The sequence below is a fragment of the Macaca fascicularis genome, chromosome 11 (genome assembly GCF_037993035.2).
Source record: "Macaca fascicularis isolate 582-1 chromosome 11, T2T-MFA8v1.1".
Taxonomy (NCBI): Eukaryota; Metazoa; Chordata; class Mammalia; order Primates; family Cercopithecidae; genus Macaca; species Macaca fascicularis.
Genome location: NC_088385.1, coordinates 129,600,568 through 129,628,145, shown reverse-complemented (window position 1 = coordinate 129,628,145; position 27,578 = coordinate 129,600,568). Strand labels below are relative to the sequence as shown.

At 41.5% G+C, this 27,578-nt stretch overlaps 1 protein-coding gene across 22 annotated transcripts; it reads left to right on the top strand.

Annotated features, from left to right (window-relative positions):
* Positions 1 to 168: 168 nt before the first annotated feature.
* Positions 169 to 23,798, top strand: RSRC2 (arginine and serine rich coiled-coil 2). Of its 22 annotated transcripts, none has more exons than XR_012420808.1 (12): positions 169 to 270; positions 4,744 to 4,900; positions 5,929 to 5,972; positions 8,324 to 8,514; positions 9,924 to 10,127; positions 12,445 to 12,567; positions 12,950 to 12,966; positions 13,810 to 13,917; positions 16,398 to 16,477; positions 19,069 to 19,298; positions 21,523 to 21,612; positions 22,817 to 23,798. XR_012420808.1 is itself a non-coding variant. In XM_074008298.1 (11 exons), the coding sequence occupies exons 7-11, from the start codon at positions 12,539 to 12,541 to the stop codon at positions 22,994 to 22,996; spliced, it is 609 nt and encodes a 202-aa protein (XP_073864399.1). In that variant the 5' UTR covers positions 169 to 270; positions 4,744 to 4,900; positions 5,929 to 5,972; positions 6,768 to 6,845; positions 8,324 to 8,514; positions 9,924 to 10,127; positions 12,445 to 12,538; the 3' UTR covers positions 22,997 to 23,798. The 22 variants fall into 22 exon arrangements, 16 of the variants coding, with proteins under 16 accessions (XP_073864399.1, XP_073864395.1, XP_065381357.1 ...); XR_012420806.1 differs by having other exon boundaries at positions 19,066 to 19,298; XR_012420805.1 differs by lacking the exon at positions 12,950 to 12,966.
* The last annotated feature ends 3,780 nt before the right edge of the window (positions 23,799 to 27,578 follow it).

Sequence of the window (27,578 nt, the reverse complement as noted above, 5' to 3'; positions counted from 1 at the left end):
GTATTCTTGGCCCCGCCCTCTTCATGGTCCTTACACGCCCCTTTGAAAGAACACCCAATCACCGCCTCGAATTGCGTTGTTATAGAAACTCTTGTTACCGCCCTTTTTACTCCCAGCAAGCTGTGCGACGCGCCGGGCCTCCTCGCCTTTGTGCCATCCGGGTCTCTCGCGCGAGCGATTTAGTCTGAGGCGAAGCTTCGGAGCGGCCGGTACTGTTGAAAGCGACAAGTGGAGGCGCCGCTCTAGCGGCCGGGACTCTGAACTATGGCGGTAGGTACCGAATCTGAGTTTAACGCCAGGGATATTTTTCTACGACATTCCAAGGAGTGGGTGAACGGCTCCCAGAGCCTTGTTCGTGTGTATGTGTGTGGACAAAATGGCGCCGCGGCCTTCTTCTGCGCCCGCCATCATGGCTGCCTGCTGTAGGGAGGGGGAAGTAAGGCGGTGTTGATGGGGGTGGGGAGCTGCAGGGAGTGCCTTTTTTTTCCAGAACTTTCCTCCTCTCTTCTCCAATCCTACGTTCCTTTTGCCCCGCTGAACTTCCTCCATTTTCGCTTATTCACCCTGGCTAGTGATTTATGCTAAGTTTTTTTAGGGCCTGAGAATTTGCAGTGAAGAAAGGGGCTGGGAAAGAGAAAGACGATCAGGAGTGGTCTCTGAAAAGTACTGGATCAAAAAGGTGGTGTCTGTTAAGGGATAGTGTGGCAGAAGAGAGCGACTTGTAGCAATTTTTTTTTTTTGTACCGTCAATGAGATGTTTCTAGTTGTAAAATTTCAATTAGTGTTCGTCAGTGTAAGCCTTATTATTGTGTATTAACGACCTAGGAAAGTATTGCTGAAAGGGAGTGAAAATTCAGCTTAAAAGGTTGTAGAACTACCAATTCTGACTGATGCGCGGTTTCCGAAGTGGCCCGTGATGTCATCAATTTGAAGTCCGAGAAGTATTATAGTTAAGTCTTGTCACTGACCTTGCTTCTTTAAATTTAAACCCTTCGTTGACCCAAGAGAAGCTGCCGTTCGTAAATTACCTATTCTGAACAATAAGCCTGCGTGTGTGTAAGATGCCCAATTCTGACGGATCCACATTATTTTATGCTTACTTTTTTTATTCCGTTAAAAGGAAAATATAAATATTTTACATTCCTTTTTACTGACTAAAAAATTATATCATTTTCGGTAATAATTATGACTCTTAAACGTAGTGATAATTTTAAAGTTTGCTCTTCCCGATAATTGGAATGCCTGGTATTAGGCAGATGATTTTCTTCCTCTCCCTACCTCTCCAATATCTAGTTGATTGAGTTTGGACTCGTTGTTTTTACTTACTGTTTTCATTTGTTTAGTGTTTTGGGCCTCAGTATACTTAAAGAGTAATACTATTTTTCTTGGGTTGCAGGGTTTTTTTGTGTTTTTTTGAGACGGAGTTTTGCTCTTGTCCAGGCTGGAGTGCAATGGCGCGATCTTGGCTCACTGCAACATCCGCCTCCCGGGTTCAAGTGATTCCCCTGCCTCAGCCTCCCAAGTAGCTGGGGTTACAGGTGCCCACCACCACACCCGGCTGATTTTTTTGTATTTTTAGTAGAGACGGGGTTTCACCATGTCGGACAGGCTGGTCTCGAACTCTTGACCTCAGATGATCCATCCGCCTCGGCCTCCCAAAGTGCTGGGATTACAGGCGTGAGCCACCGCGCCCGACCGGGTTCCAGTATTTTAAAAAGTGAATTCAAACATGTACTTCTTCTGTGCCTTGTTCAATAAAAAGACAGTCCCCTAGAGAAGTGGCCTAGTATTCAATCCAGTGCTTACATCCTTCGCAGTGGAAAAAGATTTGTCTACTATGTTTCGAGCCGTTATTAGAGTTTGCAACAAAATGTAAATGGTAAGAAACCAAAGTGGCTGCCTCGTAGAGCCAGTGCTGGAATAGAAGGCTGTTTTGCAGTTAACGTTTATGTGTACACATAGATTCGTACTAAATTAAAGCTTAGATAATTTCAGAGCAATTTTAATATTCAGTTGGTGGGTTTTTTCCTGGATACCTGCATTATGCTACTATAAAATATCCTCAGGGAAATAAAAGTTTTCCATGGCCTCAGTGACCACCTGTCATTCCTATCTGTTTAGTGTTAAGACGGTTTTTGTTGTTGCTCCGTAGTCTGTTTTACAGATGAAAATGGTTGATGTAAGTTTAGGTTAGCCTGTGTCACAGGGAGTTTTCTCTGTTGCCTAGCTTTGTGATGTTAAGCATAAAGTTAGATAAACCGTTGCCTGAAAATTGCCTAACTTTTCCATGCAAAGGTTGCTTTTGATTCTAGTCTTGTTCTCTGCAGAAGTAAATGGGATTGCCAGTAGTTAAGGAATTCTGTCTCTGACAGAAAGTGTCATGCACTGAGAGAAGTGATAGCGGTGCTTGAAATTTTTGAGATCCCTTCTGTTTACCAAGTGTAAGCTGTACAAACACTTAGCAAGTAGTAGATGAGTCTGAAATAGTCCTTAAGGAGAATGATGAAAAAAATCCAAATGTCCACTATTCACTTGAAAAATCAGAATCGTCCTTAATAATACAGCATCATTTATTAGTAATAAAGACAGTAAAGAGATGGAGATGCAGTATCATTTTAAGCAAGTCAGCTGATGTTGCTGGATCTCATCTGTGAAACGACAAAGTTGAACTCTATTATAAGGGATGAAAACCTTTCGGCATAAAAATTTTGTGGTTCCAGAAGTCACCCAGACTGGAGAAATAAGTACGTATACAGTATGCTGGCATGAGAGCCTCCCTGGGAGTTACTTTCTTTTATTTCTTACTGTTCTTTTTATACCATTGTTAGAGGAATAACATGTAATTTATGTCTTTCACCTCATAATTGAACTGTAAAACCTTTCTTTTTTTAATTTATTGTTTTATTCCCTAAGTCTAGCATTGATTTTGGCACATTTTTGACCCTCAGTAAATACTTGTTGAAGTAACCCGACTTCTCACATCTTCATTTGTTAAAATGCAATACACCCATTCATTGTACTTGATATTTGGTATTCATTTTCTGGACTAATTTTCCTAAAGGAGGAAGTTCTCTAATGTGATTCCTTCTGCTGAAGACTATATCGATTCCCTCTTTATTCAATCCAGATTCCTTCTGATGTTGTGAAAAGTCCATAAACTATTTCTGTAAAGGGCTGGATAGTAAATATTTTTGGCTTTGTGGGCCATGTGCAGTCTCTGTCACATTCTTTCCCAGACTGGAGGGGCAGTAGTGCAATCTTAGCTCACTTCAACCTCTGCTTCCTGGGTTCAAGCCATTTTCCTGTCTCAACCTCTTAAGTAGCTGGTATTACAGGCACACCCCACCAAACTCAGCTAATTTTTGTGTTTTTAGTAGAAGCGGGGTTTTACCATGTTGGCTAGGCTGGTCTTAAACTCATGACCTCAGGTTGTCCGCCCACCTCAACCTCCCAAAATGCTAGGATTACAGGCATGAGCCACAGCACTGGCCTTGTAAGTGCCTTTAGTTTTAACAGTTCACTCTTTACAGTGCTATTTACTGAAGTTATTTATTAAATATGCCTAAACTACTTTAAAAAAAAATGTTAAAACCATTCCTAGCTCAAGGCCATACAGAAACAGGATGAGGACCATAGCTTGCCAACCCTTCCTAAGTAATCAATTCCCCAGGTGTATCAATTATTTTATTTTCATATTATCTTCTCTGGTCAGTTAGCCAACCATTGTCTACCTTCCGCATTAGTTGAAACTTGTAAAATTTATACTGTAATAATTACTTACAAAATGCTTTAAAGCAGAAACAACTTAATGTTTTCATAGCCCAGAGCACATGTGAGGAGAGGCAGACCATATTTTCCAGCAGCACTGTGCCAAGGGGCTGTTTTCATTAGAGGGTTATGACATTAAGATGAGGTTCTCACTTTGGTAAGTTAATTTTCTGTTTATTATTTTATAATATTTTTAAGGCATTCTGTTTTAAGATTTTACGGTCTTGAGTATCTTTAGGCTTTAACAACTCATTTTTGATTGATGTGTATGCTAATTTAAAAGTATTGGTAAAGTCAGTTAAATGCATTCACACATCTGAAAAGGACTGTATTTTCTCTGCTTGAATGCTTATTGGAAATACTTAGAGCCCTTATTCCTCCCTCACTCCACCCCATGTTTTAAAAGTTATAAAAATAATCGTTAGAAAACTAAAGCTACAGGCCGGGCGCGGTGGCTCAAGCCTGTAATCCCAGCACTTTGGGAGGCCGAGACGGGCGGATCACGAGGTCAGGAGATCGAGACCATCCTGGCTAACACGGTGAAACCCCGTCTCTACTAAGAAATACAAAAAATAGCCGGGCGAGGTGGCAGCGCCTGTAGTCCCAGCTACTCGGGAGGCTGAGGCAGGAGAATGGCGTGAACCCGGGAGGCGGAGCTTGCAGTGAGCTGAGATCCGGCCACTGCACTCCAGCCTGGGCTACAGAGCGAGACTCCGTCTCAAAAAAAAAAAAAAAAAGAAAACTAAAGCTACATCACTCTAAATATGTAGGTCTCGCTTAATTATCAGGTTCGTCATTTCAAGTCATTCAGGCTTGCTAGTGTACAAAGCATATTTAGCTATTTGGAAAGCAGGCATTCTGATTTATTGATGAGGGGGACTGGGACTATCTTCCCTTCCTTTGTCCCTCTTTTAAGAAATTGAAAACATTTAAAATGTAATTAAGAACTTTAATCATTTGTTTTTAAACTTTTAGGCTAGTGATACAGAACGAGATGGACTAGCCCCAGAAAAGACATCACCAGATAGAGATAAGAAAAAAGAGCAGTCAGATATATCTGTTTCTCCTAGAGCTTCAAAACATCATTATTCAAGATCACGATCAAGGTCAAGAGAAAGAAAACGAAAGTCAGGTATGAATTCTTAGAGGTGGTATATGAGCATTTGTATAAGATATGTAGACCTGTTGTATAAGAAGACATACGTTTAGTTTGTTGGCCGGGCGTAGTGACTCAAGCCTGTAATCCCAGCACTTTGGGAGGCCAAGGCAGGCAGATCACCTGAGGCTGGAAGCAAAAATACAAAAATTGACACAATCTCAGCCCAGTGCAACCTCCGTCTCCTGGCTTCAAGCAATTCTCCAGCCTCAGCCTCCTGAGTAGCTGGGATTGCAGGCATGCGCCACCAAGCTCAGCTAATTTTTGTATTTTTAGTAGAGACAGGGTTTTGCCATGTTGGAACATATCAAATATAATTCAACCTGTTTATTTTCTTTCGTTTTTCTTTTTCTTTTTTTTTTTTTTTTTTTTTTTTTTTTTGAGACGGAGTCTCGCTCAGTCGCCTAGGCTGGAGTGCAGTGGCGGGATCTCAGCTCACTGCAAGCTCCACCTCCCCGGTTCATGCCATTCTCCTGCCTCAGCCTCCTGTGTAGCTGGGACTACAAGCGCCTGCCACCTCGCCCAGCTAGTTTTTTGTATTTTTTAGTAGAGACGGGGTTTCACTGTGTTAGCCAGGATGGTCTCGATCTCCTGACCTCGTGATCCGCCCATCTCGGCCTCCCAAAGTGCTGGGATTACAGGCGTGAGCCACTGCGCCCGGCCGTTTTTATTTTTCTTAATGGCTTACCTGTCTCTACTAAACCCCCTTATGAATTTGCTGTAGACTCGGAAACTAGATGGGGGGTCAGAATGTATGTAAAATACTAAAAGTCTATGACTGTTTAAAAGATGTATCTAAGCTGCTTTATATCCTGGTTTGCTCAGATTTCTTGATTTGTTTCACATTTGTATTGTATTAATGTAGAATAATCCCACTTGTGCCATAAAAAAATTAGTCATTGGAAGAAGACTAATGGGAGTGATTTCTCTCCAGTGTTGAGTTTTTTGAGATGAGATGTTTCTCCAACTTTGTTTATGGTGAATATTTTTGTGTGTATTCACAGATAATGAAGGAAGAAAACACAGGAGCCGGAGCAGAAGCAAAGAGGTAATTAACACTTTGTAGTGAATAGGTACTTTAAAATACTTATAAAGTGTCTGGTAGAAAGATTTGTATGAATATAAGACATTTGTCAAGGTAAGTACCAAACTTGAAATTTAAAAGGTTTATTGGGTTATAAAATAAGCATGACTTTTATTCATCATTTTTGAAGAAGATGTTTATGTGAAAAGTACCTTCAAAACCTTAATTTTATTATATTGTGAAAATACTCACAATAAAAATTTCATATGAAGAATATGATTGGTTTTTTTAGGCCTGTCACACAGAGCTTCCATTAATTCGAGGTCCCGAGTCTCCTGGTGCCTGAGAGTTGCTCAGGATTTTTAAACAGCAATCATCTTTACATAGCAATACCCTATATATCTGTGGACTGCTTTTTCTTTATGAATGATAAGAGGAGTTTTTTCTTTTGCAAACTAGTTCAGTTTCCCTAATAGTATTGAATTTTGAAATGAAGGTTTGAGTGAGGGACAGCTGAAAAGGTGGCGGTGACACCAAAACTTGAGGAAAATGAAAGACAACAGCTCTATTGCAGAGGAGTTACTTGTTCACCCACCTGAGAAGACAGGAATGAGCCAATAAGGAAGAGTAGAAGTATTAGCCAGAAAGGAAGAAGAGTTGTGGGGGCTGGGCAAGGGACTCCTAAAACAAGTGTGGGCAGGGACTTCACCTCTTCCCCTAATGGAAGCTCTGTTAAATTTTTAATTTAGGAGAGTTTTTGTGAAAATGACTATTTTGTTTAGCTCACATGATAACATTTCTATAATAAATCATACTCAGCGTGCTAATGCGCGAAGAGACTGAACTGAAGACGCTGCAGACTCAGATAGCAAAATAATAAGCCTACTTCATGATAAGGTAACTATTAGTCATTCAAACTCCTATTTCCCTTAAATATATCTTAAATCAGTTAAGGGTTTTAATGTTTTTTTTTTTAAATTAATAGTAATGTTATGTTTGAAAAACTGGTTTGAAATAAACTTTAAAACCTTTAGAAGTTTAACCACTTAAGACTTTTCCAGTCTGCCTCTTTATAGCAAAACCAAGAAAAATTTCTTTTCTAAGCTCATATAGAGAACTGGCAATGAAACTAAAATTTAGTTGTGTCTCCAGGTCTCTTATTTTTCTACAAATAATAAATTACATACTATGATGATTTTCAGCTGTATCATCATGCATGTTCCAAAATGACTGGCCAAGTTTTATTTTTAAGAAACATTAATCGTGAGTGGAAAGAAACATGCTATGGCCTTTTGGGAAACAGTAATGTCTTATTACGGTGGAAAAGTAGTAGCCTGGGCATCAGAAAAACATGGGATATAGGTTCAGCTCACCCATGTAGCTTTGTAACTTTAGATCTTAGTTGTTCATAAAATAAAGGGATTAAGTTAGAGGATATGAGTTTCCTTCCAGATTTAAAATTTAGTGATTCAGAGATGTCTAGGATTTTAAGTTTTAGCTACAAGATGAATTTGACAGATCTTCCTGTAGGGAACTGTAGTATGTAGCACTTCTACTTTGGTATTTGGTAGGATGAGACTTGATTATGCAGTTAATTTTAGCTGAGTCTCTGAATGCACATGTGAAGGCCTTGGTCTTTTTAAAGTATGGGGGCAGTATGTATTGTGTAGTGGCACGTGGATTAATTGTTATACCTAGTTTGGTTTCTTTAAAATTAAAACATACAGTTGCCATTTCTACCCTAGGTACATGAAATGTAATACTCCTCCAAGCCTGTTGGGATACTGCAAGATGAAAAGTGATTCCTTCACAGTTTAGACATTGGGAGGAAAATCAAGAGCTATCTTTTAGAGGATGTAGCGGGCAGTATAACTATAAAAGGGACACTGCATCTCTGTGTAAAATAATTTGAAATTATAGAAAATAATTAGTACTTAGTAATAATTATACTAATTGAAATGCGTTTCTGGTGCACTTTTTGTGTCATTATCTCCATTACTTAATATTATGTACTCTGGATTTAGTAGTTGATGTATATACATGGTCTATATTCTTTTAGATAAACATAAGGGATTCCTCTTTTGTCTGGCATAATGGCTTTTCAATATTTCAACTTTAAAAATCATTGTTTCTATTGTAGTATTGAAAATATTTTGGGGAGGAACTACATTTTGGGTGTTTATAGTAAAAAAAAAAAAAATTAGTAATTACATCTGCAACATTTGGGTGATGTGAAACTAGATCATTTTTTTTTATTTGCCACACACTCCTAAGGTTACTAATGTTGCATCACAACATTTTTTGTCTACTGATACCCATACTAACTCTCTTTGTTGCACTATTTTCCTGAAAGAACCAACTTCTTCTTAAAACAGGCAAGAAGACATGAATCCAAAGATAAATCCTCTAAGAAACACAAGTCTGAGGAACATAATGACAAAGAACATTCTTCTGATAAAGGAAGAGAGCGACTAAATTCATCTGAAAATGGTGAGGACAGGCACAAACGCAAAGAAAGAAAGTCATCAAGAGGCAGAAGTCACTCAAGATCTAGGTCTCGTGAAAGGTAAATCATTTTGTATTATAATTTAGTATCTTCTAACAAGATTTGAGTTACGTAAAGTTTCTCATCAACCCAGCAACACCCAAAAAAAAATCGTAATTAGGGAGTTTTTCTTGTTCGTTTGTTTGGGTTTGTGTTGTTGTCGTTGTTGTTTTCCTTTGGGCTTTGGGCTTTGCTTTCTCGTCATCAAAAATGGTTTCCAAAAATGGGGGATAAGGGATGACTAAATCTCAACTAAGTGCCTAGATTTCTTTCTTTTTTTTTTAGACGGAGTCTCGCTGTATTGCCCAGGCTGGAGTGCAGTGGCATGATCTCAGCTCACTGCAACCTCTGCCTCCTGGGTTCAAGCAATTCTCCTGTCTCAGCCTCCCAAGTAGCTGGGATTACAGGCATGTGCTACCATGCCTGGCTAGTTTTTGTATTTTTAGTAGAGATGAGGTTTCACCCTGCTGGCCAGGCTGGTCTCAAATTCCTGACCTCAGGTGATCCACCCACCTCAGCCTCCCAAAGGGCTGGGATTACAGGTGTGAGCCACCACACCCGGCCTAGATTTTCTTTTTTGAGATGGTCTCTGTGTTGCCCTAACTAGAGTGCAGTGGTATGCTTTCAGCACACTGCAGCCTCTTGGCCTCCAGGGCTCAAGTGATCCGACCTCAGCCTCCTGAGCAGCTGAGACCACAGACATGCGCCACCACAGCCAGCTAATCTCTTCGGATTTTTTGTAGAGCCGGGTTTTGGCCATGTTGTGGAGGCTGTTCTCGAATTCTTGGGCTCAAGCAATGTGCCGGCCAGCCTTGGCCTCCTGAAGTGCTGGAATTTCAGGAGTGAGTCACTCTGTCCAGCTGAGATTTTTAACCACTTAATCTGTCTGGCACTGAAAAAATCATATTGTTAAACTGTGTGGGTTAAGCCACTAAACAGTCCTTTTGCGTCATTGATGTGATGTAGAAGGTGTTTGCTGCTATACTGCAATCTAGATTTTTTTGATGTTGGAGTATAGATAAAAAGATTTTTGAGAAACTGGATCACAGCTCAAATTTGTGAATGGTTTTTGGTGGGGTATTTTTTGGAGAATGCTGTGGGGTGTGTGTGGTATCAGACTAAAATTTTCAGTAGATAAGTATTAAGCTTTGTAACTACTGCGGGAAGAGTATTAAATGGAAGCTTAAATTTGGTAAGATGCATTGAACACTTTTGACATGTTAATAGCTTTAATATGTTCTAGGACAAATTATCAAACAAAATGAAGGGTTCATTTTTAGTTTATTTCCTTTGAAAATGTCACATTTCTGTAAATAATATAGTGCAGTTACTTGCTTGTCTTAATTGTGTTACTACAGATAACTAATTCATGATGGATATAAGTGAAACAGCACAACTCTTAATTACAAATTTGTGTACTTTAATTTCAGACGCCATCGTAGTAGAAGCAGAGAACGGAAGAAGTCTCGATCTAGGAGTAGGGAGCGGAAGAAATCTCGATCCAGAAGCAGAGAGAGGAAGAAATCAAGATCCAGAAGCAGGGAAAGGAAACGGCGGATCAGGTCTCGTTCCCGCTCAAGATCAAGACACAGGCATAGGACTAGAAGCAGGAGTAGGACAAGGAGTAGGAGTCGGTAGGTGACTATCATCCTGAATAAAATTTAATAGGACCCTCAGAGAGTCCATTTATCTTCTCAGTAACAGAATATTAAAATAGTGGGTCAATTTTATTTATAGATTATAGTAAAATTATTTTAGTCATTACCTAACATATGAAGAACAGACCTAGCCACTTGAATAGCATTCACAAGTATTCTCGTGTGGTTGATAAATCTCTTGCGAAATGCAGGTATGAGTAGGCCTATTAAAATCCAGTTGTTGGCTAGATGTAGCGGTTTACACCTGTAATCCCAACGAGGCGAGCAGATTTTTTGAGCCCAGGAGTTGAAGACCAGCCTGGGCAATATGGTGAAACCCCATCTCTACAAAAGATATGAAAATTAGCCTGGCGTGATGACACACACCTATTATCCCAGCTACTTGGGAGGCTGGGGTGGGATAATCGCTTGAGCCCAGAAGGCAGAGATTGCAATGAGCCAACATCATGCTATTGCACTCCAGCCTGGGTGACAGGAGTGAATCCTGTCTTAACAAAAGAAATGGCCGGGCGCGGTGGCTCAAGCCTGTAATCCCAGCACTTTGGGAGGCCGAGACGGGCGGATCACGAGGTCAGGAGATCGAGACCATCCTGGCGAACACGGTGAAACCCCGTCTCTACTAAAAAAATACAAAAAAACTAGCCGGGTGAGGCGGCGGGCGCCTGTAGTCCCAGCTACTCGGGAGGCTGAGGCAGGAGAATGGCGTAAACCCGGGGGGCGGAGCTTGCAGTGAGCTGAGATCCGGCCACTGCACTCCAGCCTGGGCGACAGAGCCAGACTCCGTCTCAAAAAAAAAAAAAAAAACAAAAACAAAAGAAATTCAGTTGTGTTCAACACTGGATTCGTTGTATTTATTTTATTTTCACAAACAACTGAAATCTATTTTGCATACTTACACTTTGCTATATGCTAGAACTCTTTGTCTGCGTTAGCTCATCTAGTTCTCAGAAGAACCATGTTGAAAGGTAAGTCTATCATGCTTAAAAACGTTTAAGAAATTTGCCCCAGAATTCCAAAACAATATCATTAAGTGCTAGAGCCAGGACCAGGTTTCAGATATATCTAAATGCAAATTTCATCCATGTGCTTAACCCACTGTATTGTGCAAACTACCTCAGATTTTGTTTGTAAATGAACACAATTTAGATTATCTTGATTGGTGGGAGGAGGCTTTGCTGAGATAGGAAGTGTACAATAAAGAGCACAGGAGGAAAACTAATTATAAATGTTCTTCAACGAATGCATTATTCTCTGCTTGTTTCATAAGACAGTAGTATACTATTTTGTTAATTGCAACTTAGGTCAATGTATGAAAGATTGAAATACACATTTAAAAAGGGACCTGTGCTTAATACAGTAACTTGGTTTTTATGATTTATCACTTGTTTGATCTTTATTAAATCAGTATGAATTTTTACTCAGTGGTTCTAGTTTGTAGTAGTTCACTAATTTGAACCTTACCAATTAAGAAATTTTTTTTTAAGTGCTTTTTTGGTCACTGACGTCTAGTTTTTTTGTTTGTTTTGAGACAGAGTCTCACTCTGTCGCCCAGGCTGGAGTGCAGTGGCACAATCTTGGCTCACTACAACCTCTGCCTCCTGGGTTCAAGCGATTCTCCTGCCTCAGCCTCCCGGGTAACTGGGATTATAGGCACCCACCATCATGCATGGCTAATTTTTGTGTTTTTGTGGAGACGGGGTTTCACCATATTGGCCAGGCTGGTCTTGAACGCCTGACCTCAGGTGATCCGCCCGCCTCAGCCTCCCAAAGTTCTAGGATTATAGGCATGAGCCGCCGCACCCAGCCAGACATCTAGTTTTTAGTGGTTAATAACTTTTTATTTTTGAAAAATATCTACAAATTCACTATAGATGAAAATATGTAGGAATGATTCCTGTGGTGTACGTATTGACCTACACGAGCACAAAATGACTAATGTATAAGGCTAGCTTTTGCAACATTGGATACTTTGCAAAAGATTGGAAACAGCCAGATGCAGTGGGGCATGCTTGTAGACCTGTGTACTCTGGAGGCTAAGGCGGGAGGATCACCGGAGGCCAGGCTGGGCAGCATGGTGAGACCCTGTCTCTTAAAAAGGGTTGAGGGAGTTGGAAACAATTGTTTCCAGTGAGTTCAGCTGTAACAGAGAAGTTTAAATTTTTTGCATCTCAAAATGTAAATATTTTTGTATCGTTGCGATTTTTGTTGAACTATGTAAATATAATTGATTTCTTATTAACAAAATAGTTATGACTCGGCCATAATTTGACATATGAAATATGGTTTACTACAGAGATAGAAAGAAGAGAATTGAAAAGCCGAGAAGATTTAGCAGAAGTTTAAGCCGGACTCCAAGTCCACCTCCCTTCAGAGGCAGAAACACAGCAATGGATGCACAAGAAGCTTTAGCTAGAAGGTGTGTATATTTCTTAATTCATTTGTTCCTGTTCACCTTTAAATAAATGCTCAATTGTGTAGATAAGATGAATGCTTTCAGTAAGAGAATGATTTGCATACTTAAATCTAATAATACAGGGGCATATTTGTGATTTAGAACTATGTAAATAGTTTAATTCTCATCTTAAACATTTGCACAACTAAAAGATTGAGATGTCTACAACAATTTCTGTGTTTTTCTTCGTGATTTGACTGATTTCATTTTTCTCAAAGTTAGACTCCCAAATATTTTCAGTTTGCATTTGAAACTTTTTTCTTGAGTCTTAAATCTGGTTCAAGAACTATTATTTTCTCATCTAAGATGACTTTTCCTTTACTTTTTGTTTTTCTCCCTCAAATAGACAAAATACCTGAAACAGTAAGTAAAATTTTGTCAATATTATTATTTTGAAGATGGCAAATAACAGATAATACATTATAAGCCAATTTCTTTGATCTTGTAAGTTTTATTCCTGATAACTATGGGAGATCATTGTGGTTTTGGTGGTTTTTTTTTTTTTTTTTTTTTTAATTTTCTGCTGTTTCGGCTGGGTGCAGTGGGTCACGCCTGTAATCCCAGCATTTTGGTAGGCCAAAGTGGGCGGATCACTTGAGGTCAGGAGTTGGGAAACCAGCCTGGCCAACATGGTGAAACCTTGTCTCTATTAAAAATACAAAAATTAGCTGGGCATGGTGGCGGGTACCTGTAATCCCAGCTACTCTGGAGGCTGAGGCACAAGAATTGCTTGATCCCACGAAGCAGAGGTTGCAGTGAGCCGAGATCGCACCACTGCACTCCAGCCTGGGCAATAGAGCAAGACTCAGTCTCAAAAAAGACACACACACACACACAAATTTTCTGCTGTTTCAAAGATGAGTAATGGTGCAACCACACACAGCGCTGCTATGTATTGAAATCTGCAAAACTATTCAAAGAACTGCCTCATAGAGAGGCAAAAACTAAGATGAAATCCAAGCACTTGTTTGCAGCATTTCCCATATTTTGAAAAATAGACTTTGTAGATTTTGATTTTTTTTCTCTCTTTACATAATTAAGGTGTTTTGTTTTTTGAGACAGGGTCCTGCCCAGGCTGGAGTGCAGTGGCATATGATGACGGCTTACTGCATCCTTGAATTCCTGGGCCCGAGCAATCCTCCCACCTCAGCCTCTCAAGTAGCTGGGATCACAGGCATGCCTGGCTAATTTTTGTATTTTTTGTAGAGAAGACGGGGTCTCCCTATGTTGCCCAGGCTGGTAACACAGTGTAACCTGATGTGCTGCCCTGGGAACCCAGCCTGACAGAAACTGCAGCTGAACAGCAGCAAAAGTGTGAGCTCACTCCTTCTTTCCATTCACCTTAGTGAATGGTATTAATTCCAAATCTTCAGTGGACATTTTAATGCAACCAGTTGTAGTCACTCATATCGTCTTTCTGAAACTAGTATCAGTAGATTAGGATTTAATTTATACTGGATTGTAATTTCATTAACTCTGACAAATATTTTTTAAGCCCTTAAGTTATTTACTTGAATGCTGTAAGTCTAACCTGTTTGCCTTTTTGGATTTTTTTAAAGTGAAGCTGTTAATAGCATCTAACATTTCATTGACATAGACTATTTGGTGATCTTTCAGATAAAGTTTTAAATGTAGTCCTTTAATTTCAGAATATCAGATTATTTACTACCTTGAAATGTGGAGAATTTTTTTGTTAATAAGAAACTACCACGTATAGACCTTTTATATTGGTTTCTTTTTTGGTGTTAAATGTCGGGATTTAAAACTGTTGAGGAAATAGATTTCAGATCTGTGACCTACTTTTTTAATTTTTTTTTATTTTTTATTTTATTATTATTATTATTTTTTTTGAGACGAAGTCTCTCGTTATGTTGCCCAGACTGGAGTACAGTTGTGCAATCTCGTCTCACTGCAACTTCTGCCTTCTGGGTTCAGGCAATTCTGGTGCCTCAGCCTCCCAAGAAGCTGGGATTAGTGATGCGCATCACCACACCCAGCTAATTTTTGTTTTCTTTTTAATAAAGAAGGGTTTTGCCATGTTGGCCAGGCTGGTCTCAAACTGCTGGCCTCAAGCAGTCCTCCCACCTTGGCCTCCCAAAGTGGTAGAATTACAGGCATGAGCCACCTTGCCTACATTTTATTGTTACTCCTATAGACTTTTATTCTCAAGGACAAAATCAAGCCTATGCTATGCCTTCCATGCATATGTGCTTACAGCTTGTTAAATTTCTTTTATGTAAATTTGAACAATTTTTTTTTCCTTTTTTTTGAGATGGAGTCTTGTTGCCCAGGCTGGAGTGTAGTGGTGTGATCTCGGCTCACTGCAACCTCTGCCTCAGCCCCCCGAGTAGCTGAGATTACAGGCGCCCACCACCACGCCCTGCTAATTTTTTGTATTTTTAGTAGATGCAGAATTTCAGCATGTTAACCAGGCCGGACTCGAACTCCTTACCTCAGGTGATCCACCCACCTCAGCCTCCCACAGTGTTAGAATTACAGGCGAGAGGCACAGTGCCCGGCCAACTTAACAATTCTTAAAGCAAATCCAATTTACTACCCCTGCCTTATATTACCCATAATGCCCCAGAACAAAAACAAGTTTCCTCAATCCCGTCCCCTTTATACCACATTACAGAGGGCATTAGTGGCATTTGGCTTGATTGATAAATCAGGGAATCCTTATGAAGTAAAGAATTTTCTCTTTCAGGAATTCGTTGTGAAGATAATGTTACTTGTTATTTGCTATATTTGAGTAAACTTAACATATAGCTTGTTTAGTGTGCGAATTCTCGTTAGCGAATTTAATGAATATGCACACTACTCATTTAATAGAGTGAATAGAATGAACAAGAATTCAGTTTTGGGCCGTGCACGGTGGCTCACGCCTGTGATCCCAGCACTTTGGGAGGCCGAGGCAGGCGGATCACAAGGTCAGGAGTTTGAGACCAGGCTGACCAACGTTGGTGAAACCCCGTCTCTACTAAAAATAAAAAAATTAGCTGGGCATGGTGGTGCGCGCCTGTAATCCCAGCTACACAAGAGGCTGAGGCAGGAGAATCGCTTGAAACCGGGAGGCAGAGGTTGCAGTGAGCCAAGAGGTTGCAGTGAGCCTTTGCACTCCAGCCTGGGCGACAGAGCGAGACTCTGTCTCAAAAAAAAAAAAATTCATTTTGTTTTGGGATGAATTTGTGTTTCACGTTACCACTTCCTTTGCAAATGATAAATTTCTTCAACTGCTAGAAGTAATTTCCTAATTTAGAGAAGTTTTCCTCCCATTTTATTAGATTACACAGAATGGCAAGATTTGCTTGACCTTTTAGTTTTGACTTTTTGATTTTTATTAAATTGAAGACTTCACTAAGGGCTGTTTAATATAAAAAATTATCTGAATGTCTTGATTGGCTGGCTTGTTCTCCCTCAAGAAACATTTAGATAATTCTGTAAATTTATTTACTACTTACCATGCTCTAAAATTTACTCAGCTTTCAATGTTACTTGCAAGATGTAATTTCTTTTCACTTGTTAATTGGAACTGCATATAAAAACTATGCCCATTTCTGGCTAGTCAATTCAAAAATGTTTAAAACCACTGTTGTTGTGTTCTTCAAACGTAACTTATACTATCTTAAGAATGATTGCTTTTTCTTCACATACGGGTTATCAGTAGCCGAGGGATGCTAAAAATTTAAAATTTTATGGAAATTGGCTTGTCTCTGTACATGCACATATAGGGAGATATATACATAATGGTTTTATATTGTGTTATTTTAAATTTATTGAAATTATTTTTGCAGGTTGGAAAGGGCAAAGAAATTACAAGAGCAGCGAGAAAAGGAAATGGTTGAAAAACAAAAACAACAAGAAATAGCTGCAGGTAATTTTGTGTTTTTTTTTTTTTTTAATTCTTTTTTAGTCATCTCGATTTGAGCTCTTTCAGGTTTTTTTGTTTTTCAGACAGGGATTTGCTCTGTTATTCTGTGATCCTCCCACCTCAGCCTACCAAGTAGCTGGGACTACAGGCCCACATCACCATGCATGGCTAGTTGTTTTCTTAGTTACTTTTTGTAGAGAGGACCTTTCACTGTGTTTCACAGACTATTGTTGATCTCGGGCTTAAGCAATCCTCCTGCCTCAGCCTCCCAAAGTGCTAGGATTGCAGGCATGAGCCACTGCGCCCAGCCTAAGTTTGACATGCTTTCTGTAGAAAAATTGAAAAATATAGAAAATAATAGGAAGAAAATCACCTATGATTCCTACTTCCTATCAGTACACTGTAAAAGTTTTAGTGTTCTCTCACTTAAGTGTTTTGTAGCTTGTTTCTGATGTGGTCCATGTGGATAATTTTTGTTGATAAGTTGGTAATGAGTATTTTTGTTCATGTAACACTGTAGTCATCGCAACAGATTTTTTTGTTGTTGAGACGGAGTCTCGCTCCATCGCCTGAGGTGGAGTGCAGTGGCGTGGTCTCGGCTTACTGCAACCTCTGCCTTTTGGATTCAAGTGATTCTCCTGCCTCAGCCTCCCGTGTAGCTGGGACTACAGGTGCGCACCACCACGTCTGGCTAATTTTTGTATTTTTAGTAGAGACGGGTTTTAGTAGAGACCATGTTGGACCAGGATGGCGTCGATCTCTTGACCATGGTGATCGCCCGTCTCGGCCTCCCGAAGTGCTGGGATTACAGGCGTGAGCCACCACACCCGGCCCCACATATCTTTTACCATTTTGGAAATGCAGTTTGTGCAAGAAAGTGAACTGATGTGAAATACCTATTTCTCTTTCAAGAAATCAAGTTTTTAGACATAACAAACATGGCAGATTTTGAAAAGTATCAGGCCTGGCTCAGTGACTCACTCCTGTAATCCCAGCACTTCAGGAGGCCAAGGCAGGTGGTCAGGAGTTCAAGACCAGCCTGGCCAACATGGCGAAACCCCCGTCCCTGCTAAAAATACAAAAATTAGCCAGGCGTGGTTGCATGCGCCTATAGTCCCAGCTACTCGGGAGGCTCGAACTCAGGAGGTAGAGGTTGCAGTGAGCCAAGATCATACCACTGCACTCCAGCCTGGGTGACAAGAGCGAGACCCTGTCTCGCAAAAAGCAAAGGAAAGAAAATTATGACGAAGAGCTTACTGTTGATTTGGCATGAAATTTAATCTGGAAGATGGTTTTTTGTTGTTGTTTACATTCCTGGTAAACAGTAGCGCTTATTTGAAACTCCAAAGGTTTACAAATAGCCATTTTGTTTTTAATACATCATTACAATCTTTCATAACTCTGGTTCCCATAATGTTGGTAAATTAGAACTTTTTAAGGTTATATTCTGGACTGACAAAAATAGGTAATCAGAGGTGTCTTTGTTTACAGAGGACTGCCTCAATCACAGTGGAAATACCGGGGCTTTATTGAACAACTTGGCCTTAGCATAATACCTGCATACTGTTCCTTTTTTTTTTTTTTTTTTTTTGGAGACGGAGGCTCATATTGTCGCCCGTATTGGAGTGCAGTGGCACGATCTTAGCTCACTACAACCTCCACCTCTGGGGTTCAAGTGATTCTCCTGCCTCAGCCTCCTGAGTACCTGGGAGTGTAGGCGCCTGCCACCACGCCCAGCTAATTTTTTTGTAGTTTTTAGTAGAGATGGGGTTTCACTATGTTGGCCAGGCTGGTCTCAAACTCCTGACCTTGTGATCCGCCTGTCTTGGCCTCCTAAAGTGCTGGGATTACAGGTGTGAGCCACTGTGCCCAGCCTTACCTGCATACAGTTTTTCAGATATTTGATGTGAGCATCAAACAAAATGTCCATGAGAAGATTTCATAAATTTAAAAAAATGTAAGGTTTTATTTTTTTGTGATCATACCTTAAAGACACTAGTTCATTTCCACCGAAATCATACCTCCTTACTATTTGCAGAATTCTCTGTCCTCAAAGTAAATAAATGGGTTTTTGTTTTGTTTTGATAACGGAGTTTCACTCTTGTTGCCCAGGCTGGAGTGCAATGGTGCCATCTTGACTCACCACAGCCTCCGCCTTTTGGGTTCAAGTGATTCTCCTGCCTCAGCCTCCCGAGTAGCTGGGATTATGGGCATGTACCACCACGCCCAGCTAATTTTGTATTTTTGGTAGAAACGGGGTTTCTCCATGTTGGTCAGGCTGGTTTCGAAGTCTCAACTTCAGGTGATCCGCCCACGTTGGCCTCCCAAAGTGCTGGGATTACAGGCATGAGCCACCGCGCCTGGCAATAAATGGTTTTTAATGTATATGAAGGGTTTATGCAGAAATATGTCCATTGATAAACACAGTAAGTGTTTGCTAAAAACTTACTTGTGAGCTAATACACAGTCATTTCCTTGTATTTTGTGAAAATCCTGCCTTTTTGCACATTCATAGCGTTTTATAAATCATTTGTTAATGTAATTTGGAGATTTGTTTATGTTTTAAAAACCATTTTTATATCTTCTTCAAGCAGCTGCAGCTACTGGAGGTTCTGTTCTCAATGTTGCTGCCCTGTTGGCATCAGGAACACAAGTAACACCTCAGATAGCCATGGCAGCTCAGATGGCAGCCCTGCAAGCTAAAGCTTTGGCAGAGACAGGAATAGCTGTTCCTAGCTACTATAACCCAGCAGCTGTGAATCCAATGAAATTTGCTGAACAAGAGAAAAAAAGGAAAATGCTTTGGCAGGGCAAGAAAGAAGGGGTAAGTTCTCTTATTCTGCTCTTCTATCATTTATTCCTAATTAGTAATTGCTTAGAAAAACAAATTTGGATTGAAAAAGATTACTTTGGGCTTACCTTTCTAAGAACCTTGGATGGCCAGACGCAGGTGGCTTATGCCTGTAATCCGAGTACTTTGGGACACTGAGGCAAGCGAATCTCTTGAGATAAGGAGTCCAAGACCAGCCTAGTCAACATGGCAAAACCCTGTCAGTACTGAAAAGAAAATTTGCCGGGCGCGGTTGCTCAAGCCTGTAATCCCAGCACTTTGGGAGGCCGAGGCGGGCGGATCACAAGGTCAGGAGATCGAGACCACAGTGAAACCCCGTCTCTACTAAAAATACAAAAAATTAGCCGGGCGCGGTGGCGGGCGCCTATAGTCCTAGCTACTCAGGAGGCTGAGGCAGGAGAATGGGGTGAACCCAGGAGGCGGAGCTTGCAGTGAGCCGAGATCGCGCCACTGCACTCCAGCCTGGGCAACAGCGTGAGACTCCGTCTCAAAAAAAAAAAAAAAAAAAGAAAAAAAAAAGAAAATTTAAAAATTAGCTGGGTGTGGTGGTAGGCTGAGGCAAGAGAATCGCTTGAGCCTGTTATGCACCGGCTACAGTGAGCCAAGATCATGCCACTTAGCCAGGCGTAGTGGTGTGCACCTGTAATCCCAGCTACTTGGGAGGCTGAGACAGGAGAATTGCTTGATCCTGGGAGGTGGAGGTTGTAGTGAGTGAGTTTCCAGTGAAACTCCATCTCAAAAAAATGAAAATAAAAAAATAATGCCACTGCAACGTCAGCCTCGGGCACAGAGTTGAGACCCTGTCTCAAAAAACAAAAAGCAGGCCGGGCGCGGTGGCTCACGCCTGTAATCCCAGCACTTTGGGAGGCCGAGGCGGGCGGATCACAAGGTCAGGAGATGGAGACCACGGTGAAACCCCGTCTCTACTAAAAATACAAAAAATTAGCCGGGCGCGGTGGCGGGCGCCTGTAGTCCCAGCTACTCAGGAGGCTGAGGCAGGAGAATGGCGTAAACCCAGGAGGCGGAGCTTGCAGTGAGCCGAGATCGCGCCACTGCACTCCAGCCTGGGCGACAGAGCAAGACTCCGTCTCAAAAAACAAAACAAAACAAAACAAAAAAAAAAAAACAAAAAGCTAGGATAGTCTTATTTGCCAGTTGTTAATACTAAAATAAAACATAATTGATGGAAGTCAAGCTTTCGAAGAAAACTAATATTACGTAGTATTAAGGAAAAGAGACTACTTGGTTTAGGATTTTTCATAGATTATGAGCTACTGGTTTTTGTTTTTTGTTTTATGTTTTTTAAACATTATTTGCAATGACAAATGACATTAATTGCAGATGGCATATGCAGTTGCAAAAATTGCATGTGAAAAAAGACCTATGACAGGAAAAGAATCCATTTTTTTTATTTTTGAGACAGGGTCTTGATCTTGTCGCCCAGGCTGGAGTGCAGTGGCGTGATCTTGACTCACTGCAACCTCTGCCTCCCGGGTTCAAGCAATTCTCCTGCCTCAGACTCCTGAGACCCTCCTGGGTCTACCGGTGCCCACCACCACGCCAGGCTACCTTTTTGTGTTTTTAGTAGAGACGGAGTTTCACCATGTTAGCCAGGCTGGTCTCAACCCCCTGACCTCAGGTGATTTGCCCTCCTCGGCCTCCCAAACTGCTGGGATTACAGGAGTAATAACCAACCTCTTGGAACCTCTTGCTTATATTTCTTTGCTTTGTGGTTTCCTTTTTTTTTTTTTTTTGGAGACGGAGTCTTGCTCTGTAGCCCGGGCTGGGGTGCAGTGGCCGGATCTCAGCTCACTGCAAGCTCCGCCTCCCGGGTTTACGCCATTCTCCTGCCTCAGCCTCCGGAGTAGCTGGGACTACAGGCGCCCGCCACCTCGCCCAGCTAGTTTTTTTTTGTATTTTTAGTAGAGACGGGGTTTCACCGTGTTAGCCAGGATGGTCTCGATCTCCTGACCTCGTGATCCACCCATCTCGGCCTCCCAAAGTGCTGGGATTACAGGCTTGAGCCACCGCGCCCAGCCTGCTTTGTGGTTTCTTAAGTCTTGAAGTAATTAAACTTACATTGATTGAATGCCATCCATGCTGTTTGTTTTTTTCATTGAGACATTGTTGAGATATTTCATGTCCTAAAAAATATATTTAAATTTTACATGTTTTAAAGTTTAATGTTTCTTAACAGGACAAATCCCAATCTGCTGAAATATGGGAAAAATTGAATTTTGGAAACAAGGACCAAAATGTCAAATTTAGGAAGTTGATGGGTATTAAGGTGAGTTTCAAATGTGCCAGGGAATCTTTGCAGTAGCTGTTAGCCGTCCTGCACTAATCTTCCCTCATTTTCTTAGTTCTGATCTTTGCTCAGGTGTCAGTGTTTGAGTTCTTTCCCACCACCTTTTGTAAAACAACAAGCAGTCCCATTCTGAAACATTCCTATCTCCCTTACACACACACTTAGTGAGAGAGACGCAGTCTTGCTCTGCTTGCTCTGTCACTCAGGCTGGAGTACAGTGGTGCAGTCATACCTCGCTGCAGCCTCAAACTTCGGGGCTCAAGCAGTCCTTCCACCTTGGCCTCTCAAAGCCCTGGATCACAGTTCCAAGCCATTGCGCCCAGCCTCCATCCCCGTTTTCTATTTTGCTTTCCTCTGTGGCATTTATACCCTGACTACTTCTACATACTATGTTTTTTCCAACCTACTAAATCGAAGTTAACTTTGGTACACCCTGCTATATTCCAGACCTAGAAAGAATATTGCTTTGTACTATGGAGGTGTTTAATAATGAATGGAAATTAAGTCATCGAGATCAAATACACATCCCAAAAGTATATATTTTTTTGTTTTGGTTTTGTTTTGTTTTGTTAGTAGAGACGGGGTTTCACCACGTTGGCCAGGCTAGTCTCGAACTCCTGACCTTAGGTGATCCACCCATCTCAGCCTCCCGAAGTCCTGGGATTACAGGCATGAGCCACACTGTGCCCAGCCAAAAGTATGATTTAATAATAGTGTCAGCCTAGCTCACACCTGTAATCCCAACACCGGGAGGCCGAGGGTGGCGGATCCCTGAGGTCAGGAGTTCGAGACCAGCCTGACCAATATTGTGAAACCCCATCTCTACTAACAATACAAAAATTGGGACTGGGCGTGGTGGCTCATGCCTGTAATCCCAGCACACTGGGAAGCCAAGGTGGGCGGATCATGAGGTCATGAATTCGAGACCAACCTGACTAACGTGGTGAAACCCCATCTCTACTGAAAATACAAAAATTAGCTGGGCGTGGTGGCGTGCGCCTGTAATCCCAGCTATTTGGGAGGCTGAGGCATAAGAATTGCTTAATCCCGGGAGGCAGAGGTTGCAGTGAGCCAAGAATGGCACCACTGCACTCCAGACTGCAAAAAAATAAAAAATAGTGTCAAGTGAGAGAATATTAATCTCCATCTGAATTCACTGTAATGTTTTATGTCTGATCTTTAGAGTGAAGATGAAGCTGGGTGTAGCTCAGTTGATGAAGAAAGTTACAAGACTCTGAAGCAACAGGAAGAAGTATTTCGAAATTTAGATGCTCAGTATGAAATGGCAAGATCACAGACCCACACACAAAGAGGAATGGGTTTGGGTTTCACATCTTCAATGCGAGGAATGGATGCAGTTTGAAAATGATGACACTTGTAAAGTTTGGGACTTATAGACTTCTTGTTCTGATGTCAGGTCCTTGTTCACCAAACAGCTAGCATTCTAGCTTGCATGGGTGTTGCATTGACTTTAATTTATTGAAAAATACAAATTTTTGTAAATATCAGATCAGTGATACTGGTGTTAGTGTTGTAATCAGGTTAAACCCACTTCCATTAAACTTGACAGGACTATAGAAGGACAATATTTTTTAGTTCATGAATTCTACTTTTCAAATATATAAAAGCTGCAGGTGGGGATAAAATCTCATACATGGATTTTTTTGTGTCCGCTGTCTTGTGTACTTTTGTACTTAACCTTGTACAGTTATTTTCATCTCTTGAAACATGAAAGAAATGTTATGTAGATGTTCTTTAGAAGATCTGGCCATTTGGTACATAATCCAGCACAGATAAGCTGGGTGGTGATGACAATAAAAATGGTTTTCTCAAAACTGGTGTTAATTTAAGTTACCTGGGATGTTTCTTTGAATTTGTTTTATGGTTTCTGTAGCATTTGGCAATTGCTGTTAGAAAACACTAGCTAGAAATCACCCCCACCCCGGCCCTTTTTAAGGCCAGTTAACTATACTACAGGCAATACCATGGTGAGCAAAAATGTAAAAGGTGGGAGGAGAAAACTTATTAAAATAGTATGTTTTCCTATTATAAGGGACAGACTTGGTATTCAGTGTTTGTCAAATATTACATGTGTTATTCAGGAAATAGATTAATGCATTAAAGGGATGTAAGCACTTTTATTTTAATAAAGTGCCTTATGACAAGTTCTTTGTATGCTTTTTGCTCATTATCCCTTTGGAGTCTTCTCCAACATAGACTATAAAATACTAAAATATTAGAAAATTTTTTTTCATTTTTGTTTTTGAGACAGGGTCTCGCTCTTTTGCCTAGGCTGGGTGCAGTGGCACAATCTTGGCTCACTGCAGCCTCTGCCTCCCAGGTTCAAGCAATTCTTCCACCTCCGCCTCCCAGGTTCAAGCAATTCTTCCACCTCCGCCTCCCAAGTAACTGGGATTACAGGCCCACCACCACGCCCAGCTAATTTTTGTATTTTTAGTAGAGATGGTATTTTACCATGTTGGCCAGGCTGGTCCCGAACTCCTGACCTCAGGTGATCCACCCTCAGCCTCCCAAAGTGCTGGGATTACAGGCGTGAGCCTCTGCACCTGGCCTAGAAAAGGTTTTGTTACTAGATTGAGCATAAATCTGAAACTAAGGGGTAGAGGAGCCCTGCAAAACTTTTACTTCGTTACAACAAAGTAATAAGGTTTGGCTTTCCTTTGGAAAACATCACAGTATGAGAGCACATTACAATCAGGGAAGACTATAGGAATAAGATTGACAGCCTTATTTTAAAAGTTGGAATTAAGTCCTGCCAACTTGCTCATTAGGTATATTTTTCTTATACATGAAAATCAAGTGATGGGGATGCTTTCTGTCCTAGGCTGGAGTGCAGTGCAGTAGGCTCCCCGGGGCTCAAGCAGTCCTCCCACCTCAGCCTCTTCAGTAGGTGGGACCACAGGTGCTCACCAACACACCTAGCTTGTTTTTAATTTTTTGTAAAGACAAGGTCTTGTTATGTTGCCCAGGTTGGTCTTGAATTCCTGGCCTCAAGCATCCTCCCACTTCAGGGCTCCCAAAGTGATGGGGTTACAGGTGTGATCCACTTCACCCAGCCAGATTATAAGATTTTTAATATATTTTAATAAACCTTTCGTTTTCCCAGAGCACAGTAATTCTATGGGAAAATGGCTTTTCACCGTGTTTCAGCGACAAATCTAAGCCTTCCAAGGAAACAACACTATGGATCCTTCATTTTGTGATCATCACATTTTTCAATTAAGGTCTGTCTTTTCAAATCAGTAGTATTAAAAATGTTCATGACCTTGTAAGGCAGTGTGGACACAAAAGCTTCCTGTGTGTCTACAGTTATTTTAGGAGCTGACCATACATAATGAGTGTTACAGCCTGTCCTTTGCTCATCTAGAACAGCACTGTCCAATAAAATACATATGTGCATCTATGTATATTGGTCCAAGTGATCTTCCCACCTCATTCCCCTGAGTAACTGGCACCAAAGGCCCATGACAACATACCCGGATAATTTTTGTAGAGATGGGGTTCTCAAGCTGTTGGCCAGGCTGGTCTCCCACTCTTGACCTCAAATGATCTGCATCGTCTCAGCCTCCCAAAGTGCTACCTGGGATTCAGGCGTGAAGCTACAGTATCTGGCCTAACAGTAATCTTTTATTTCAGTTTCTTTTTTGAGTAGCCAAATGCAAATAATTAAAAGATGAAATTACAGTTGTCCCTTGAACAACATGGGTTTGAACTTTCAGGGTCCACTTACATGCAGAATTTTTTTTTTTTTTTTTTTTTTTTTTTTTTTTTTTTTTTGGTGAGAGTCTGTGTTGGCCAGGCTGGAGTGCAGTTGCGTGATCCCAGCTCACTGTAACCTTTGTCTCCTGGATTCAAGCGATTCTCCTGCCTCAGCCTCGTGAGTAATTGGGATTACAGGCACCCACCACCATGCCAGGCTAATTGTTGTATTTTTGGTAGAGACGGGGTTTCACCATGTCAGCCAGGCTGGTCTCGAACTCCAAGGTTACACCATGTTGGCCAGGCTGGTGTTGAACTCCTGACCTCATGATCCGCCCGCCTGGGCCTCCTAAAGTGCTGGGATTACAGGCGTGAGCCATTGCGCCTTGCCTCGTGGATTTTTCAGTGAAAGTAAACCTGGGAGGTGGAGGTTGCAGTGAGCCAGGATCGTGCCACTGCACACCAGCCTGGGTGACAGAGTCAGACTGTGTCTCAGTAAAATTTCAAAAAATTTAAATGGCCAGGCATAGTGGCTTATTCCTGTAATCCCAGTATTTAGGGAGGCAGAGGCAGGAGGATAGCTTTAGCTCAGAAGTTCAAGACCTGCCTGGGCAATACAGGGAGATCCCGTTGTCCACAACAAAAAAATGTAAAATGTGTAAATGACTTCCCGATGTTGTGAATGGAGAGAGGCTTCCTTAAGGGCCTTTGAGTACTGCCCTAGTAGTATTCCAGCCTCATCTTGCTCCACTCTCCCTTTTCACTCAACATGGTGGTTCTTATACCTAAGACTCTTCCTTCCATCCTCCCATGTGCCCACCCCTAACTTTGCCCATTCACTGACTTCCTCACTTCACTGACTCCCACAGACCAGAGTGTTTGTTAAATATTCATAACTTCCTGTGTTTTTCACCTTTTTTTCTTATTTTATTTATTTTTTGAGACAGAGTCTTGCTCTGTCTCCCAGGCTGGAGTGCAGTGGCACGATTTCGGCTCACTGCAACCTCTGCCTCCTGGGCTCAAGCGATTCTCCTGCCTCAGCTTTGTGAATAGCTGGGATTACAGGCGTGCGCCACTACACCTGGCTAATTTTTGTATTTTTAGTAGAGACAGGGTTTCTTTATGTCGTCTCGAGACGTCGTGCTCGTCTTGAGCTTCTGACCTCGTGATCCGCCTGCCTCGGCCTCCCAAAGTGCTGGGATTACAGATATGAGCCACCACGCCCGGCCCACATTTCTTTATGTGATGAATATCCATCAACATCCATCTCGACCCAAGAACATTTATAATTATGGGGTTTTTGTTGCTTTTTGTGGACTACAGCCTTTGTGAGAGGAGGAATTACTCTATTGTGGTTACTCTTGCATACTCAAGTCCTAGACAAGTGCCTGGCCCATTGATGGTGTAAATAAATAATGTGATTGAATGAAAAAGTGATTGAACAAGAGAAACCACAGAAAGCCTCAACAGACTAAAATAGTCGAATCTAGCTAATCTTACATTAAAAACGAAGCAAGCTCAATAAACTAACTTGTATCTACAACAGTCATCTCTGTAGCAAAGCTGGAGTTTCTTATTCTCTTGTATATTTATTTTTATTCAGTTCCCTTTCAGGCTATGGAGTTCCTTATTCTCTGGTGTGGCATGCACACCAGAATCTGTGAGGAAGCTATGCGTCGTGCTCTGATTTTTCAGCCTTAGTTACCTAATAGGAACATCTCATACTGGTTTTTGTTTTTCTTTTTCTTTTTGAGACAGGGTCTTGCTTTGTCGCCCAAGCTGGTGTGCAATGGCGCCATCTGGGCTCAATGCATCCTCGACCCCTTGGGTTCAAGGGACCCTCCCGCCTCAGCCTGCCGAGCACCTGAGACTACAATCGCCCAGCTAATTTTTATATTTTTTGTAGTGTCTGGGTCTCGCTCTGTTGCCCAGGGTGGTCTCCAACTCCTGGGCTCACGTGATCCTCCCGCCTCGGCCTCCCGAATGGTTGGGATTACAGGCGTGAACCACCGCCCCCTGGCCCCATATTGCTTTAGCGCATTCTGACCTACTCCGGCTTTCTTCGCGTTTCAAAAAGCACCAATCCCAGGATGCAATGCAGACAATGAGTGCCAGTCGCTTAGAAACCACACGTCCCAGCATGCCATATTCCGGGCAATCGCTAGCCCCGATAGGCCCCGCTGCATTCTGGGAGTTGTAGTCTCTAGCGACTGGCCCCGCCCCGT

Bases quoted from the DNA above. Each gene is read 5' to 3' on its own strand.
- RSRC2 (XM_005572508.4), top strand. The intron at 12,568-16,397 runs GTGTGTATATTT...TTATTTTTGCAG, and splicing joins CAAGAAGCTTTAGCTAGAAG to GTTGGAAAGGGCAAAGAAAT. The intron at 16,478-19,065 runs GTAATTTTGTGT...ATCTTCTTCAAG, and splicing joins ACAACAAGAAATAGCTGCAG to CAGCTGCAGCTACTGGAGGT.